The sequence below is a fragment of the Diabrotica undecimpunctata genome, chromosome 4, assembly GCF_040954645.1.
Source record: "Diabrotica undecimpunctata isolate CICGRU chromosome 4, icDiaUnde3, whole genome shotgun sequence".
Classification (NCBI taxonomy): domain Eukaryota; kingdom Metazoa; phylum Arthropoda; class Insecta; order Coleoptera; family Chrysomelidae; genus Diabrotica; species Diabrotica undecimpunctata.
Window position 1 is genome coordinate 158,609,282 of NC_092806.1, and position 20,635 is coordinate 158,629,916.

General features: G+C 32.3%; 1 protein-coding gene across 6 annotated transcripts in view; it reads right to left on the reverse strand.

Moving 5' to 3' along the window:
- Nucleotides 1-318: 318 nt before the first annotated feature.
- The window catches only part of LOC140440313 (bromodomain-containing protein 3-like), a 90,300-nt gene continuing 69,983 nt past the window's right edge, over nucleotides 319-20,635 (reverse strand). For all 6 annotated transcript variants that reach the window (XM_072530741.1, XM_072530740.1, XM_072530743.1 and 3 more), the window contains exons 15-18: nucleotides 17,326-17,414; nucleotides 7,380-8,686; nucleotides 6,474-6,645; nucleotides 319-5,015 (exon numbers count right to left, since the gene is read on the reverse strand). In XM_072530741.1, coding sequence (XP_072386842.1) covers nucleotides 4,950-5,015; nucleotides 6,474-6,645; nucleotides 7,380-8,686; nucleotides 17,326-17,414 — 1,634 coding nt within the window. In that variant the 3' untranslated portion in view covers nucleotides 319-4,949. The remainder of the gene's footprint in view (nucleotides 5,016-6,473; nucleotides 6,646-7,379; nucleotides 8,687-17,325; nucleotides 17,415-20,635) is intronic.

Genomic DNA, 20,635 nt, shown 5'->3' on the forward strand with positions numbered 1-20,635 from the left:
ATTACCACACCTGTTCTGGACAACGACACGGATGACTTTGATGATCCGCCTATGTGCTTTAGACCTCATTAAGATATTCGTTCACAGAATAACAGTTCGTTATTCGAGTATTCGCTCAATTGTTTGTCACTATCTAGTACATGCATTAGAAAGAAATGGACCAATGAAAAAAAATGTGAGAACTATATTCGCGTTTTCTTACCTCACCAGTGGCATTTTCGTACCACATCAAGTCCCAAAAAAGCTTCCCACGTCGTCCATATCGAGCTGACTGAAGAGTTCAATCGGGAGTTTTAAAGGGTTTCATAAAAACAACGATTTAGTTCTTAAATGTTTATTCTAACATCACTATTCATGACTTTTAATTCAAAATAATGAAAAAATAGATAACAGCCATACATATGTTATAAATTATTTTACAATTATTACATAAATTAATGTGGTAATAAATCATAATCATCAAGTTTATAAAAAATGGTAGAAATCGTTTTAAACGGGCTCCGTAACAGCACCCCAAATATGGTCATTATAAAAATCACTTTGAAAATAATACAAAATGGATGAATATATTTTATTTTGGCAACTTTCCTTTTCAACAGAGATATATAAAATTAAAAGATTGGCTGTAAGAGGTTGCATCAAAAACATGATTGATTTTAATTATTTGTCTAAACGTGTCATTATTTTCAAAAATTTATTTATCTATAACAAAATTCAAGCAGCTGTAAAATGTGGGAAACAATGACGTATAATATATATAGACTCATCCACTGGTGTATAATGTGTCACAAACATGATTGCCTTTGTTAATGTTTACTGTTTTGATACGAAGTTGCACGAGATGTTCACGACTTTTACGAAGCTGACATTGTGTTTGTCATCATTTGTGTGTTTGCATATTTTATTTTAAATTTTTGAGAGTCATTTACTAATAGTTTAGTAATGTTTTCTAGTAAGGCGACTGCTGGGTCTATTTATTATACGTCATTGGTGGAAATAAAACAAAAGCATTTTACAGATGACGTTACTCGATTGATAATTATCTAAGGCATTTTTTCGCGACCGTACAGTTACCAACAAAATATATATCAAACAATAATCTAAGTTTACCTTATAATTGATCGGACATTTATATTTAAAGAACTGTTACGCCATAAAAACTGTAATAAACTTACACAACGAATGGGGAAACATTTTCGTTTTGGTAATGTGAACCACTTTTCTACACACTAATCAGGATATTATGTTACAGATATTTTTACATCATATTTTCTTAAAGAAAAAGCAAAAATAAAATAAAAAAACACAACAAAGAGAACCATTATCATAATTCCTAGAACGACTCTGTTCTCAGATAATATTTCTGTCATTAGGAGTCAATAATTTATACCAAACGGTTAATAGCGGCAGATTTTTTTTAATAATGGGAAGAAGTCTTCATTTGCGTTGTTTTGTACAAAAATTTAAGTTGTTAAGACTGAGGAAAAATCTAAGTCATGATTTATTGAATTACGACCTCGCGATGGTTTATTTTAGAATGTTATAAACCCGCCACGATGAAAGATTCTTTTCGATGATCCGATTCCTAGCATTTCAGTACTGGCTCACAACCGATTTTCTATCGATTACTTTACAGCATCTGTTCCAAAGCAACATCACAGATTAACAAACGGTAAAACAAGTTTGGTTTAATTTTAAAACATGTTTGAAACGGATTCTTTTGATTTAAACTACTAAAACAAAGTCATTTCAACAATAGTGACACCAAAACAAGCAATTACTAATGAAGACTGGTCCATTGTACGTATTTATTAAAATAATAGCTTCAGTGATAGTCTACGTTTAAACCATTTTGGTAATTTCAACACTCGCTAATATTTCTCGTCCGCGGAGCTCATTGAGGATGGTAATTAGCCTAAAATAAGAGTCCGACGGTCACGAAAATATACACAACTGCGACGAAACAACGCGTGCGTGTCTGAGAACAGAAAAATTATTGCTATTAATGTTTACGAAAAATGTACAAAGGCAGAGTTCTTCAAATCTAACTTAAGCTTATCTTTTAAATAATACTATATCCACTGGTTTAAAAAGTATAGCAAGAGGGACAAGAAGCAAAAGACGACATCTTTAACCTACAATCAAGCTTCCCCCAAAACGATTGAGAAATGGAAATTGGAAGTACAAATAATGATAATATCCTCAGTATTTGGCAGATTTGGCTCCTTCCGACTTTAATTCATTTCAAATCATGCGTTGTTAATTTTGAATAAAAGATTTCTCGTGTCCTTGTATAATCACATACGAGGGCATGGTAATAAGTTCTTTGCACAGCTCCCTCCTGTCTACACATTCTTTAGAGGTTTACGCTGATTAGCTACCTACTTTTTAAAACATTGGATGAAAAATACAATTTAAAAGTTTCTGCTAGATCCAAAAAATCTCGATTTGCCAACTAATCACTTGTTTCAACTTGCAAAAATATTAAATTACAAAAGTGTACACATCTATATTAACCAAATAATAAGTGAATAAACTTGAATCTCAAATAATGCTAGCTCCATTTAATCTTTTTGTCTTTTAAACTTTTTTTAATGTTTTTGAAAAAAAAAATAGACCTTATGTGATTACTAAAACATTTTTTTAACGATTTTCTAACTGCAAAACTTATAATTTTGGCTCACATCTACTGAATAGGTCGGAAATTTTAATTAGATATAAATATAGAAAACGAGAAGTGTTTGCTTTTTACACGTAACCTTTGGGTAGATTTTACCAAAATTTTCGGGTAACCAAAAATGCATTTTTTAGAGAAAATATAAAAATATAATTTTTTAAAAAAGCACTAAAATTACCAATTATCTATAGAAATTTGATATTTTTATAAATAATCTTCACGTAATTTGATAAAAAACTATAGATAAATAAGAATTTCAATCTGTGTACAATCCCCCCACTAATGTATAGGTGGTGATCAAATATAGTGAAGGCGTCAAAATTTTGGACACTCAAGCTCAAATTATGGAAGAATTAGTGTAGAGTTCTTAGTTTATTCTAATTCTCATGCTTTTAGTGGCAAATTTTAATGATATTAATGACATTTCTAATAAATATGCCATTTATCAAGACCACTATACCATCAAATAGGTGATTGATCAATTCAAGTAGTTCATTTATCACCTCAAGTAGTTTCTTTGTCAATTAAAGTAGTTCATTTGTCAATTCGTGTATGCAGTTACGTCAGTTGTCAAACTTTTAAAAATAATCCAATAAAATTATCATAAAAACAATTTGTATTAAATTATTGTCAAGCAGACTAATTTATATCATAAATAAGAGCAAAAAATGCATTTTCAGAACCGTAGTGAGATGTAAGTTCTGGCAGATGGCTCCGAATTGAGGAAAACCAAATCGGATAGGTATTTGTAATTAAATTAATGATATATTGTTTAATTGCATCCCTTAAACTATCGAACATCGTTACATTCGTGACAAATTCTTTTAAAAGTACACTCTTATGTGAACATTAATCATTTTTAAGATTTTTTTACGAAAAAAAAAAAATAAACAAGTATACAACCTGTAATCATCTACTAAACTAAATACTATGAGTATCGCATTTTAACCAATCGTTAAAGGTATACAGTGCATGCCCTAATTATTAGAGCCACATAGTAAAATTGGATTTCTTGATCGAAAATTATTTGCAATTGAGCCAAAACGTAACTAATACTTAGTTTACGAATAAGTAGGTAATTACACTTTATGAAATAAATAAATGAATAAGCTGGCATTATTTTTGGACGTACCAGACACTCAAACGTCGTTGAAGTGTGCAAAATGACGTATTTTTAAGTTAGTGTATTCCTCAGACCAGCGAAACGATTAGAGGCGCAGCATGTGTATATCATGCCGAATTTACAAATAACGCGGCGTTTTTATGTTCATTTTCAATGTCTAGTATGTTTATATACCTTATCTATATGGAAAAATATTCGACTGGTCTGTAAATTAGCTAGTAAAAGTCTTCAAATCTTTGGAAGTTGATGAAAAAAAGAAATATCCAATTCATTAATGTCGAGCTTACAGATAAAGTAAGAAGAAATGGGTGATATTATCAAATATTATAAATAAGGTACAATTTTAAATATTTTCATGTTAAAGCCCAATTTCTTTACTCGTTTTAAACTTCATAAAGTGTGATTATGAAACAAAATATGAACGAACATAAATTAATATACCTTGGCATTCATTTACAAATCCTTTTAAGATAAAAAATACTCTCCGTATGGCTTTAATAATTTAAATACCCACTGTAGATCAATGTGTAGGACAAGGTTATTTGAAAGAGTCGTCCTAACATTGACGCCAACAATTTAAAGGTGTGCACAGGTATACAATCCAATGCTGATCACTTGAATTTAACACATTCATCTTAGTTTTGTACAAATATTTTAAAATAATATTAATATTATAATTGAAATGATCTGCAAGTGGATTGGGCCGCATATTTGGACCGTCCTGTAGCCGTTAAAGTCAAAAGATGCTTTAAAATAAAACAATGACAAGGAGGAATAGAAAATAAAGTAAAAACTAACACAATAATCAACCCAACATCATTATGTACAACTTTATAATCAATTTATAGTGTTATATATACAAACCATGTTGAAAATGTCCAACTTATATATTATATATAAAAAAATATTTAAAATCGAGAGTCAAGCCACGAACACAAAAAATGATCAACTCAAAGAAATCAGAGGTATATATCCGAAGCGAAACTCATCATAATGGAAGCATTTTTCAAAAATTTTTGAGCGTCTAACATTTTATTTAACACCTATTAAAATTGTCATATAAATACATAAATACACAAAAAATTGGCTCGTGGAGTCTCTTTTACTATTATCTTTAATATTCAGTCAAACGCACACGACTATCACCGTTCATAACGAACCTTCGAAAGCAGCCATTAGATCACTCTGCATGTTCATATCTATCTTATTGGCCATCTGAAACAAAAAAAAAACAGTATAACAACAATTTCACAGCATTACCTAAAAATATGGCGTATTGTTTAATTTCAGTTAATCAAATTTACCATCAAATTAAATTTTTTCTTTTTAAATAAATATTTTAAAATTAAATTATATGAAACATATTGCAATAGGGTAAAAAAGTTTTTGTTTTAGAACAATAACTTTCATATATGGAGCTATCTCATAAAGAAAAAAGTGTTATTTTCATCATGGAAAAAGATATGGTCTACAATGTGATCCTGAAGATCATCTACTTATTATTGATTGGTTTTAAATTTAACAGAAAGCGGATTCGAGACAAGTGAAGATTTAAATTCTTGGTTTAAGGAGACCAAAGAAACAGAGCAAATTATGACAGATGAAATATGTGAAGCAGTACAGGAAGAAGAAAGCTTAGTAGAAATATTGAAGCCATCAACTACTAACACTGTAAAAGTAAAAACATATACAGCATTAAATTGTTTCAATACCTTCATTACATGGGCCCAAGAAAATGGTGCAGATTATAATGCTTCGACATTGGTGAAGAATGAAGTCGTTGCCAGCAATGTAACTTTTAAATTACTTGTGTAGAAAAATTTCTTGTAAAGTCACTTTTAGCATTGAAAAATATTTGCGCTAAAGTCACAAAAGTTGAAAATGCTTATACAGATAGAAAATATGTTATGAATAATGTGGCAAATTTAATAATGAATATAAGAGATACTGGCAGTGACAATGAAAGTGAATGATGAATATTAAAATCCACAAACACCCTTCCCGCCAAACACGAAGAAAGAAAAGCTATTACAAACAACGACACGCCCCCTCAAGCCGAAACCATTGGAGGGGAGGCGAGTGGGAAATATAAATATTGCCTACGTAGTACAACGTACAACGCAGCGTCATTTTCAGGTTACAAGCGTAGCAGTAACATCTCCAGAGGATGCCAACTCCTAGTGTTAGCGAAACGTCGAGAAATAATCTCAGAAGACAACGGCCTAACAGCCCGAACAAACAGTTTAACAAGTTAACCTACTTTGCTTGGGCTATAGAGAATCATCGAGTGGGCCTGATTTTTTCACCTAGCTTTCACTTGTTTGTGAGAATCGGCGCCAGTTGCAGTCTGCGCAAACAATTACAAGGTCGTAGCTCTGGTCAAAATCCATTACCTCAACAGTAGTTGCCAAAAAATTTGTTTGAAAACTTAGGGAGTTTTCCTGCTCTTGAATAATGTTTAATAGTTTGATTTTACGCTGAGACTAGATTCTAAGGCTGCTATCTAACAATTCATAGTAAGTAAACTAAACGATAAGGTCCACATGCTTTTAAGATATGCACTCAGGTTCACAAAGACATCGCTTTAAAATGTTTTGATTTTGATGAAATTTTGATTTTAAATACTCTTACAATAGTCTGAAATAAACTCGATCTCTAATATCTATTACTTACCACTTCTCTTCTTCTCCGTTCCTGTTCCTGTAACCTCTGCCTTTCTCTCTCCGATATCCTTTCGGAACCAGAACTTAAGGAACCTGGCGACGTACTTCCCTCACCAGGCGACGACCTCAGCTCTTCTACCCTTTGGCTTGCTATGGGCTGTTGCTGCTCCGCTACAGCTTTCCTATAATGTCAAATAGGTCGTCAAATAAAAGAAACAAGGAAAACTAGTATGGTTAGACTTAAATATACAGGGTATTTCATAAAGTGGGAACAAACGATATTTTTTTAAGTGGAATACTTCCACCTATCTTAAATTTGAATAAAACACTAAGGCTTAACTGTGCATTGTCAATTTGGTCTAGTTTTGATGAACTAGGCCCCTTCCTTGATCGGATCAGCAAAAATTTTATTGTGAGACAGCAAAAGATTCACAATGAGTCACCTATGAAAATCACCTCAATGACACTTCTGGATTTTTCCATTGGTTACCTGAATTATCACCTAGAATATTACTCAATAGCTATATAAAAACCGGTTATTGTTATGGAGTTGATCTAGCTGTGTTTTTAAAACGCAAAAACAATTGTACAGATAGTAAAAAAATAGTGTAAAGGAATCGAACCTAGAGTTTTATTCCCGTTGCAGTATCCCTAAAAGCCATGTACAACTGCAAAGAAATATGTGCTAAGACCAAACCAAGCAGTGAAAGACCTTCAAAAGATAATGGAACCCACTAAGCAATATGAAAAGTTCGAGTACAAGTAGATTATGTAAAATAATAGGATTCATCTCTTTAAGAAGCTGAATGAGGAAGAATGAACAGATGTATACAATGCTGGCGTTGGAAAAAAATACAATATCTTTTCTTTGCTAGATTTTGCAAAAAATAAATTTATATACTACAAAATGTCTTACCTTGCTTTCTCCAGCGCATCTTCTTCTTCTCGTTCTCTTCGCCTTTCGTTTTCGGCTCGTAACCTCTCCCTTTCCGCTTGTTCCCTCTGTTGCCGCTTCATTTCTAAGTTCTCCAGCCTTTGTTTCTCGCGATCGGCCTTTTCTTTAGCTTTATTTTGGAATGCTTTAAAACTATCCATAACTTGCTGCTTACTGCTGCCGCCCGGAATATTGTTTTGTGGTGATTTTCCTTTGGCCAAGCTCGACCAGGAACTAGCGTTTTTGACATTGTGATCTGGTTTGTCGTTCTTGAAGCCAAACGATTGCGACATCGGCTTTTGTATGAGAGGATTAGACTTTTTATCGTTCAAAAGTCCGCCTAAGGTATCCATGCGATCGTCCATCTTAAGTTGGGAATCGTTCTTCATCATGGGATTGTTAATATTTTGCGGAATCGGATCGAACATTGACGATATCGACATTTCCATCGGTAGTCCCATCGACGAAAGACCGTTGTTATTTGTAGTCAGATCAAAATTGTGTTTCATGCCAAAACCATTGTTCTGCCCATGTAACATATTGGTGGGTGGTGGAGGTATCGTGATATCCGTTTCCATCGCTTGTTGCAATCCGTGATGCAACATGGTATTGCTCGGCGCCATAGTTCCCATAATAGGCGCTTTCAAGTCCATACTAAGTGTGCTAGGCTGTAAAATAGGATGGTTAATGGTTGGATTTAAGTTTAAGCTAGGATGTGGATGTGACACGACAGGATTACTCAACGTAGTAGGCATTTGCATCATAGTAGACGCCGTTATAACGTCCATAGGGTCGTTCTGCTTAATATCGTGTTCAAGACTAGCCAATGATTGTTCGATAGGGTCGGTAAAAGTACCAATGGGAGAAATAATGTTAGGTTTAGGTTTATCAGGCGAAGGAGTCGGTAACGCTACCGACTTAGGAGCTTGAGGTACAGTTGGAGGCGTTATCGTAGGAACGGTAGGAGGTAAGTGAGTTGTAACAGGCAGTTTCTCGATCGACTTAATTAGAGGCGGCACCGTTGGAGCGATAGGAGCGGCTTGGAGTGATGGTTTGACGGTTACGCTCGGCGTAAAGGCGGGTGCGACTGGCGTCGTTTGCGCGGGAACTGCGACGTTTGGAACTGCCGCCGGTTGAATTGGTGCAGCTATCGTTGTCGTTGTAGTAGTAAGTGGTGGTACGCTGACAGTTGTTGTTAAATTAGCAGTTGCTGCTGTTGTGATAGCTGGTGCGGCTTGTGACGGTGGTGCAGGTGTTGCCGTTGTTTGAGGCGGCGGTACTTTTATAGTCTGCAGGAAACAATAATCAACATTTATATTTATAAATAACTATAATATCGATAATATATTTAAGCTTTCATATCATATACAAATTTTTGCTAAAACCAAAAAACAAAAATCAAAGATGAAAATTTGGGAATAAGCAGAAAGTGTAATTATTAAATAAAAAAAAGTTTACAATTTTGCAAAAAGGATTGACTTTTCATATATTGGGTTGTATTTCGTATAATAATAAAAATTTTTTAGAAACCTATTATCTATGAAAACTATTGTGACTTTACCTTAAAAATTTGGCTAAAAAAGTTTTTTATAGCTTCAGTAGTTTCTGAGATATAACCCTTTTTTGGAAACTTTTTTAACTCCAAAGTTGCGCTCGCCCACCAAAAATAATATTCTTTAATTATTGAATTATTAAGTCAATATAACAAAAAAAACCTCAAACGTTATGTGAATTATTAATTATTACTATTGGTAAAAATAGACAAAAACATTGAATTATAAATAATGGAGGAATAGATATATTTCTCAGTCGTAAATGGAACACCTGTGAAAACAACGTCAATATTAGAATTCATGATAAAAGCATTTAAAATTCACATAATTACTGTAATAATAATTGACTCACCTACACTAATCACAAAACATAAAAGTAATTTTCATTTTTTAACAGAATGTTATAATACTCGTCTATGGTCTCCTTTAGGTGTCTAGAACCCATAAAATTTCAGGGTTGAAACGTGTTTTTGCCGAAAAAGAAAGTAAACAAAACGTTAATTAGAGAGAAAATATTTATTTTGGACATTTGTGTTGGAGAATTTGATCTGTATACTATGTCTGCTTGATTTTTTAACGAGGAGGTGCATTCTTACAAAAAATTAGTAATTTCAGGTCAGAACAAGCAGCCCAAATCGTAGCTTTAATTGGAGACGACGATCGCAGCAATGTTGCTGTGATGTTATGGGAATCAACCAATCCAGCGTTTCAAGAGCTTTAAGAAAGTACAGAGACAATGAAGGTTACACAAAAAGACCAATTTCAGGATGACGCAGGTGCACATGACCGTTATTTACGTCTGCAGACTTTGCGTACACGTCATGTTACAACTGCGAAATGATATGTTCAGTCCGTAATGTTCGAATAAGTCTCAATTCAGATAGAAACAGATTAAGGGAATTTGGAATCAGAGCCAGAATGTCTGCTACTGCTCCACTGTTAACGAGGGCACACCGTATGGCTCGTTTAAGGTTCGCACGAGAACACGTCGATAAGGATATTAACGACTGGGCTAATATTCTTTTTTCCGATGTGCATAAGATTTGCACTTTGTGGATTCGACAGACGTATTCCAGTTTACAGACGCGCCGGTGAGCGACTTGCTCAGTGTAACATAAGAACTCAGTGTAACATAAGAATAAATATCGAGACGAGTAAGAATGGGATGGGCAGCGTTCGGCAAACTTTCTTACGTTCTAAAAAATCAAACAATCCCTCTATACTTACGAAGCAAGGTATATAACTCCTGTATAATACCGGTGCTCACCTACGGAGCACAGACATGGACATTTACACAGGCCAATTTGGATAGGATAAGGAAAGCACAAAGAGCGATGGAGAGACAAATGTTGGGTATATCACTTAAAGATAGAAAACGTAACCAGTGGATCAGAACCAGAACAAAGACAGTAGACGCGATAGAACAAGCAGAAAAACTGAAATGGAAATGGGCTGGACACAATGAACGTCTCCAAGACGGACGATGGAACAATGCCATCGGAAAGTGGTGTCCATACAATGCAAAGAGATCAAGAGGCAGACCACAGATGTGGTGGAAAGATTACATCAGGAAACAAGGAGGTCCCACATGGCAGAGAACAGCTCAAGATAGGGAAATATGGAGAGAACTGGGGGAGACCTATATCCAACAATGGAAGGATAGAGAATAGGTTCAAAAAAAAACATAAGAACAGCCAGAAATTTTGGAGGTGGCTCGATTATGATATGGGAAGGCATCTGCTTTGCAGGTCACAGAATTAACAGTGTTTCCTTGGGAGTCCTTGATAGCTGATCGGTGTGGTATATAAGAGAGGTTCTTGAAGAAAATATCGTGTCTTTTGTTCCCAATTATTGGAGATAATTTCGTATTTATGCAAGACAACGCTCGCCCGCACGTTGCTAGAATAACAATGCAATATCTTCAAGAAGTTGGTTTCAAGTTCTCGATTGGCCAGCAGTCAGCCCAAACCTAAACCCAATTGAGCAAGTTTAAGACTACCTAGAAAGATGCATAAGAGCCCATATCTTTTAACGGAAAAATTAGAAAATTTGGATTTGGAGAACATAAGGTCTTTGAAGCCTTCAACAGAGACTGAGGGGCGTCATTAGAGCCAGATGTGCTAATACCAAATACGAAAATATTCAATTTGTCCTTGAAATTCTTTATTTCATAGATATGTATTTTTCATTTTTGTTGAATAATTTTTAGTTTAATTTTTTTGCGACGAGTGTATTCATTCCATAAATTCTTGCATAGTAAAATATTTTTCCCACGTTTAACAAATACAACTTTATCTTCACTGTCACATTCTAAATATTTTCCCATATATAAAACAAGAAATATTGTCAACTGCTTAACCTTTTCAACACTCATTTTACAGAATTTTCTTCTAAAAGACATAATATAAAATATTAAAAATATAAAAAATCCCAAAACTTTGTATTGCAACAAGAATATGACAGCATGGGCTCTGTTTGTGTGCCGCTTAGAAAGCGCAAGAGCCACACTGACAGTTTCTAACAGTTGTGTTATTATATAAGTAAAGTCTTCTTTAATATGCTCTCCAATTTTCATTTCAAAAAATTAGTTTGGAAAAAATACCTTTATTTTTATTAAAACATGACCAGTTTTTGAACTTATTTATAATAATTGAACTTTAATTAAAAAATAACTGTGCGCCAAAATTAACGCATACTTTTAAAAATTTTGGTAAATCAAATAATTTTAATGTTTTGATTTTTGTGATAATATATAATATATTACTGTTACCTCTGGTATATTATAAAATTTATCAAAAGAACGGTAAAAAACGCTGATATTTGTATCATTTTTTGCAGGCAAATTAAAAACATGATAGTTGTGCTTCATTTTAATTCGAATTTAGTTGAGTTGGAATACATTGTGCTTAATCTACAAGTGGTTTTTCAAGTTTATTACGTGTTTTTTTTTTGCATTTAAAATGATCCATCATAGAAGGCAAAGATTGCATTTTGCTCCTGAACATGATGTTTGGAATATTGACGATTGGGGAAGAATATTGTTCACAGATGAATCCAGATACTCTTATTTCTGATGACAGGTGGAGGCTCGGTAATGGTGTAAGGTAGAATTAATTTGGACGCTCGTACGGAGTTAGAATAGATCACGGGCGGCTTACGTCACACAGGTACGTACGCTTAGGGGTGTTACGCTTACGTTGCAGACATTTTTGAAAAGCATACCAGGCCACACATTGCAAGAATTGTGCAGCAATATCGTGAGGAGTTTGGGATTCCTGCCATAGTTTGGCCTGCGAGAAGTCCTGACTTCAAACCAATAAAACATGTTTGAGACGTCATAGGAAGACGACTACAGCAACTATTTAACGTACCAAACAGATTAGATCAACTGTTTTTGCGATTAGTTGAAATTTGGGATCAAATTGATCAAGATGAAATAAGAACGATAATTCTCAGTGTTGTCAAACAGTAATAAATGCCAGGAGACAATGATCACCACTAGTTTAATTTTCTTTAACTTTTAAAATTTTTAATTCCGCGATTCAAAAACAATTTTTTTTCATTACGACTGAAATTATAATTTTAAAATTAGGCATTAATTTTGGCGCGCAGTGTAGTTACAAAAAATATAAAAACTGATTTATAAAAAGCACATTTTTACATACTTACCATAACATTTTCATTTCTTTTTATTTACTTTCAACAAAGATATTTTTGATTAAATTTCGAAACATGCTATTAAAAATAAAATCAAAAATATTGCTCTCTTTTAACCCAACACAAATTGTTACCCTTATAAATAATATGATAAAATTTTAAATATAACTATTGTATAACCATTCTAGAATGTAAATCCAAAAGGAATTTTAATTTAAATGATTGTATAAATTGTATCTTTAAACATACTTTTCTAAATTAAATAATTTCTAATTTATTATACAAATTCATTCATATTCATATTAAATTGAGGTTTTTTTATACATTTTATGTCTTCTTCGTAAATTTTTATGTTTGGTAATTGTCCAAAATTATTGATTAAAAAATTAGTGAATTCAAAAATGTGTCATTTTTATATGCGCGCGCATCCAATAGGTAACCCAAATAAGCAGTTACATAAAGCGCTATATCTCAGAAACTACTAAAGCTACAAAAATATACACTTTCATTTACCTATTCCAAAAATTTTATCCTTGATTTAATTTTTTTTTGGGGTCATAGTGTTTTTTGATCGGGCTAGATGTAAATGTATAGTTTACCTAATACACCTAAGTAAAGTTTGCGATTGATAAGTTATTTTAGCATACTGGAAAGGTATATAACCAAACTTCTATATATAGAGGACATGGTCGTAATTTGATGACTACTGCAGTTGCCTCATAGAAATATTTTTTTTCTTTTCGAAATAAATCTCGCAGATTAACAGTAACAAGCTCAAACTGCATGTATTTACAAAAAGGATATAACTGTAATAGAAATATTAATAGAATGGGATTCAAGCAGAGTATTTACTGATGAATTATTTATATGATTTAATCAAATTATCCATATTAAACCACGGCGAATCTGTTTTGAGGTGAATGTAAGAGGTGGCATTCGGATTTTTGCAGTAAAAGTTGTGTGATAACTTCAATAATAATAATTGACGTATCCTCCCTCTCAAATAGGTCGGGAATATTAATAAAAAAATTAAAATATTTAAAAATTACTAAAATCATTGTTTTTTTTTTACTGTCATTGCTTCAAACTTTAAAACGATTCATTTTGGAGCAAAGTTGCAATGAAATAAAATAGCAATAATTGAATTTTCTATAAGATACGACTGGCTAAAAATATTTAAATTTATTACTTCATCTGGAAAATAGCAATAAATATAAAAAAAGTGGGAGAAACAAGACTTTTTTATCTATTGTTTTATAACCACTTTGAGTGCACTTGGACCTTCATAACTCGCCTAATTTGGGAATTACACATTTACACGCCAGATTTATTTTATGCCTTGAAATATGCTCCAATTACATTTTTGTCGATGTAGAACGTTCGCTTTCAATGTACAAATTAATTTTAAGTGATCTAAAACGTAGTTTTAAGACCGAAAATATTTAAAAGCATATAGTTTGTCGCTATTAATGATAAAAATTTAAATGGTTAATTAATTAAGAGTTATTTAGTTAATCAGTCTGTTCCCTCTAGACCTGACGTCAACATGTCCAACATGGAAATTGCAGCGGCTACAGCGTGATAATGAGTGTATATGATTATATTTTGCTACAAAAAAGGCGAATTTTATGTCATTTTGTCTCCAGCTACTAGATCTTTAGAGATGCCGTATTTGGCAACTGCAGACTGAATATATGAGTGTAAACCTGACGTCGAGGCACTAAATCCCATTTACTCTTTTATTAACTAAATTTCCAAATTTCTTAACCTTCTATTTTGGCTATATTCTGCATCAAAGCTTCCATGTATCACCACAGCCGATACATGGAAGTACATGTTTTAAAAGTAACGTGACCACACGACGGCGGTCTATTAGGACAAAATGATCTATATGTAAAAATTAAAAGAATATATTTTTGTAAAATATTTAGATAAGTACATTTTTCTTTCGTGCCTGAAAGGTACTGAAAAAACCAGATGTATATATATATATATATATATATATATATATATATATATATATATATATATATATATATATATATAATTTATTTATGTAAGAAGCATAAACCCCGTTCTAATAGACCACCGTCGCGTCGTGTATCGGAGTGCTAATCCTAAACAACTCAATGGAGGTTGCTCAGGTGACCGAAGATCGATTTTTACATGTTGTAAAAGAAGACGCGGACTCTTTTTATAAACTGTGGCTTGTCATTGGTTTATTTTCTTTTGTTTTGCTAGATTAAGCAAAATTAGGTAATTTTATGCAGAATGCAAAAATTACTCAACAACAACTAAATTATGCGCAAATTGCATAATTCTACGCCGATTAGAACACTGCTGTAGCGCCAATGTGTGGTCGACATCAACGGCAACACCAGTATTGGCGCCAATCCCTTTGATGTGTACGCAAAAACCGACAACCCACGGAAAACTCCCAACGATGGAGCATGTCAAAAACGTTGGCGCCAACATTGGACCCAACACAGTTTTATCGGTACTCACATTGGACGAACGCTGTTGGGGCCAACCATGGACGTATAAACACAGATGGACTCAGTTATTTACATAAAAATGTGAAGCCAAAATTATTTGACTAGGTCACATTCTCAGCACCTTCAAATGTTGTCACATTTTTTTATTACAATATCTTATTCACGTATCGCTGAAAATATTACTATATTTATTTTATACTCTACAGGTGCTATCAAACCAAAATAATAATTTATTACTTATATTAATATATTTAATTGTAATTAAAACATCAAATGTGCACATAGTGTGCATATCATTTAATAATAGCGGATAACAGATATCAACCAATTATTTTATATGTAGAAGCACTGAAACCTATTTATTAATGGCAACGGTGTTTAAATTTCTCTGTCTTATGGCTCTACGTCAAACTTCAAATGCTGTTCCATGTCATGTCCATGTTTTGTTTACTTTTTACCCAAGATGAGGAAAAGTTGTTTTTCGATATTTTGGCTGTATTTTAAGTGATACAGTTTTGCATTTGCAAAAAAAAACGAAATATTTACATCCCAATGTCTCATTTAATTTGTAAGTACTGTTTGTTTACATTATTTAAGATGAGGAACTGAGGAAGCCTGTGTGTTTACATTTTAAAATATGTCTTTCATAGGCGTACCATTGGGTTTATTCATATTAATTAATGTATTGAACAAGATATTAGTTTATGAAATTAGTATAGACATTTTTAAATTGTAAGTAGACATCATCTGATTAAAAAGATCTGTTTAGTAGCTTTTTAATTTAACATTTCTCATGAATTAACAATAAATTAGTGAAATGAATAAAACTCATTTATTTTTCTATGTAGGTTTCCAAATAATATTGATTAATGATGAAACTTACTCTAAACTTCAACAGAGAAAACAGTATAAAAAAACCTTTCAAAAGCATCCTTTTTGGTTATTTAAACTTGTAAGGAAGCTGAAAAATATTTCAGATTTTTTAATAAAACTATAAATATCTACAACAGACTAGTTAAAAACCTTATGAATATTTTGATTAATAAAACCATACAAAATGTCCCAAAATCAATCTATGAGCATTTTGGTGACCATATGTATGATGAAGATGCAATCGATGGTCACTCTATGCAACTTTTAAAATTGGTTCTTGAGAAATATTTTAAAATTGGAATTCATCATGAAACGAGGACTACTTTAGATGCTAACACCGTGCGCATAAGAAGCGTTCTTACTAAGACTGCTTTATTTCGCAATCAATAAAAATTTATTTCTATACCAACGTCTTCTATTATGTCTATTTACCATTTTTACTTTAATATTTCTGTTCGGTAAATAGCTTTCCAATAATTTATACATTTTCACGTCTACTTTTTAATAAGTAGGTATATTTGCTAATAATTTTATGTCAAATGCCAGCAAGAGCTTTGGAATGATCAATAAATAATTTTGTAGCAGAAACCCTTACTACGTGGAATCTATTGATATTGTATTAAAACAAATTTGTCACAATTTGAAAAAATATGTTTTAACACATTATCAATAAATATAGGTATGTACTTAAATTTGACAAATGTATATTTTTTAATTGTTTTTTTTTATCGTAGGATTATTTGATACCTATTAAAAAATTAACTTGAGCTCAACTATATTTTATTCTATTAATTTTAAAGCAAATAAAATTGTATTTTATTTTTTCTATAAAAACGTGTTTTTATACATTATTACTACTTCCAATTATTAACTTCTGAATAATTATCCCCGCGAGTAAAAATTCAAGCACGCTTATGCTTATTGAGGAAGTATCACAGTCTATCGATACCCGTTTTACTCCCCTTTACCCTCTTGTCCAGGAATATCGAAGCTTTAAAACAGTCTGTGTTTAAGGTATCTTATTGCTGGGTCCATCTATGTTTATACGTCCATGGGGCCAACGTTGCCCCCCCCCCCTGTGTGGAGCCGTGAAGTCTTGTGAAAAAAAAGGAATGCTGATAACAAAACTAAATTTTTTGTAAAGTTTCCAGAATTTTGGTCACTAGTGAAGTTGTATTTCACACTTAAATACTGGAATAATAGTATTGTCGCTTTCCCAAAAAATAACGACTACTGACATCTCTCTAATCGTTTCAACTAAATTAACATAACCTAATAAATACGTTTCAAAGATTTTATATAAGAGACTTATCTCTTATATATAAAAAAAAAATAAAGTTTCATACATACCGTAGTGGTGGTGGTGGTGGAACTTCCTAGAGAAGGATTAGGTGATTTTTTATTCGCTTTCTTTTTGGCCTGTCGGTTCGCCGTCCCACCTATAAAACTTTTTGCTCAGTAAACACTTCTCGTTATCGCTTTCTGATACCTTGAGTGCGGACAATTCTTATTCGTTAAAAGGTCTTACCACAAAAACAAGGTTTTGCATTATATATTAAATTTAATAAATCTCATTCTCGACATCGTTCAGTGTTAATGCTTACATTTTACTTTTGTTGAAAGAAATCATTCGCATTATCTTTAAATAAATATACAAATAGTAATTCCTAATAATATTTAGCCTGGAAAACTCTAAAAACCTACTCTAGAGGCAAGATATAAGTTTATTCTCGCGAACACTAAAAAGTTCACATTATATTTACAAAATAAATCCTAAGTATATTTACATAGTAAACAATTCCCAGTGATCCCCGTCTTTAAATATTAAATTATATTAAAAAAAAAAAGAAAAAGAAAACAAAAAGAAGTGAAATTGATAAGAGAATATATTTAATTTAAAATGAATGCCGAATACAAAGACAAAAATTATATAAAAGTATTTGACAATATTATAAATGAGTGCAAAAAAATCTGTTTTAGGTGAGAAAAAGTATGTACAACCATACTGCACTAAAGTAATTTTAGATCAAACAGCAACTGTAGAAATATTACATTTATCAAAAAAGTACGTTATTTATACAGGGTGAAAGAATGTGTAACATTTTACCGATGACCTCAAAGCGTGTATATTAATTTTTTGCTCATAGGACAAATATTAATACCTAATACATAAACATAATTCACTGATGACGTTTCAGTTATATTTTACACTACAGAATCAAAATGGAAATACATCAGGAAAAATTTATCTTGATGCAACATTTTTTACACCGCCTCCCACTTCATTACAACTTTTTAGTTGCTTGCACAGAATAGAGTTTAACAAATCTAAAGAAAATATCCAATGAAACTCCTGAATTTTATCTAGAAGTTACTAAATAACTATAAATGAGGTAAACTTATTTCAGAAAGGGATTTAGAACTGTTCACCATTCGCTAAAGATGAAAAGATTACAAGAAATTCGAAAGATCCAGTCGTGAAAAATATCCACTGTGTTATGTCGACACATAGTTTTTTTGATGTTACAGTTAAACTACAGAAATGGCCACATATTGCACTTTTATAAGCAAATTACAGACCTGTTTGGTAAGTGCAGTCTATTCGTATGGGTATGAATCGACTGCGAATCAACAATGCTCAAAAGAAAATACTTCTTACAATGATAATACAGAAGAAAATCCTTCTGTCAGCTTTTTAAAACACGACAGAGCAAATGTTTGATTGTGACACACCAAATCGAAATTTTGAAAATTTTGTGATCTTTTGTGTCTAGCTATAGCTAGAACGTTTACTTTGATGTTTGCCTGCAAGATTCAAGATGTGACTTATAGTATCCACTAATCTCTGTATTTCGACTACGTCTTTGTTTATAACAAAAACATAAATGTTATTTACATTATGTTGTAACGACACAGCTCTATACCTTCTATGTCTCGATATTGTCGAAAATCGAATCACCATAGCCAATCAAATCGAAATCTTCGGAAACTCTACCATATTTGAAGATATCTTTTTATTTGTGTGGTATAATTGTGACATCTCGTTTATATAAATCAAGAAATATTCTAGAAGCCGTTGAGATATAAAAGCTCCCTAATTGTGCCAATAAAAGATATAACGGCACCCAGAATCCAAAATCTTTACGCCATCTCTTACACAATGCTACGTAAGCAAAACACGCTATTATAGACTGTATAAATTTATCGTCACCAACTAAAAATAGTTAGCAATGCACTATTGACGTGATCTGGGGCTCAAGAGACTCTGAAAGTACGCTAGAGAGTACTAGTCAAACGCCCGACGTATAATTATACGCATACACCGTCTATACATATATGAATGAATAAGAAAAAGAAAAATGAGGTTGGGACATAAACTTAAAGCAGAAGTTCAAAAGGGGGGAAATTTGCAAGAAAATAACTGCTCAGATTAGCAAATATATTGAAATTGGAGGTGACCCCACATTAAGCATGTGTTCTAATATACTTTCGTCCTTTTTTATTTTCCATTTATGTTTACGAGTAAAATAAAATATACTGAAATCTTATTCTCAATATTTATTAAGGCTTGAGTTTGAGATATTCAACAAAAAACTAATATTATTGTATCAATTTCGGGTAAAATAATACTCATTCTTTACGACTCACCTTGTATTAGCAGATTGAGATTATATACAAAAACAACAAATTAGCAACACCACTTAACATTGCTGCGCGAGATTCTGCAGTCGCTGCTCTAATCGATAAAAAAAATTCCTTCTCTTTCGAAAAATACACTAGTCACAATTGAATTACATTTCCTTCGTAAATAATTATATGTTTATATACATTTTACATCACAACATAAGTAATCCTGATATGAAATATCTTTTTTTATAATAATCTACCTATATTTTGGACATTAAAAATTGCTAACATACTCGCCTCGTAATAAGTTAACTGCCACCTTAATTTTTTCATTACTTTGTTGAGTTTATAGGACTTTGTATTGATTTTTATTCGGCTGTTTTATTATATATCAAGTATTCAGACCAAAATTGCGTTCAGGAATGGAAGTGACGTCACTCATCACTAAAAAACTGTATATGACCACGTGAGCATCGTAGAGTCGGGCAAATTAAGACTTTTGGATGGCAGTGGCTAAAAAATAAATAATTAATGACCGAAGGGTTGTCGAAAGCCAAAAGACGGCGTTAGGGGGGCTTTTGTCAACCAGAGTGTGAGGAAGTTTGCCAAAATAAAGCATTGGGTGGGCGAAGAAGTAAATAATCAATGACTGGAAACTTTTCGAAGACATTAAGGAGATTTTTGTCGACTGTAATATCGTTCACTAGCACCCAAATTGAAGAATTTTTGGTAAAGTGGACGAAGCAGTAAATAATCAATGATTGGAGGCCTTAAGCAGAGCAGAGCGTGGTTTTAAGTGGAGAGGTCAAATGAATCAAAAAGAGCACTGTCGTATCTTCATTACTGATGATCAGAAAAAGGCGTTGACATTAGTACGTGGTTCTCTAATCATAATCAAAATATTTTGTATAGAATTTTTGATCCCTAGCAAATTCTAAATTTCTCAATTTTCGTTCAACAAGTGCTACATTCGATATATCACTGAAAAAGTATTTTCATATAAATTACCAAACTCTGAATCTAAATTCACTAA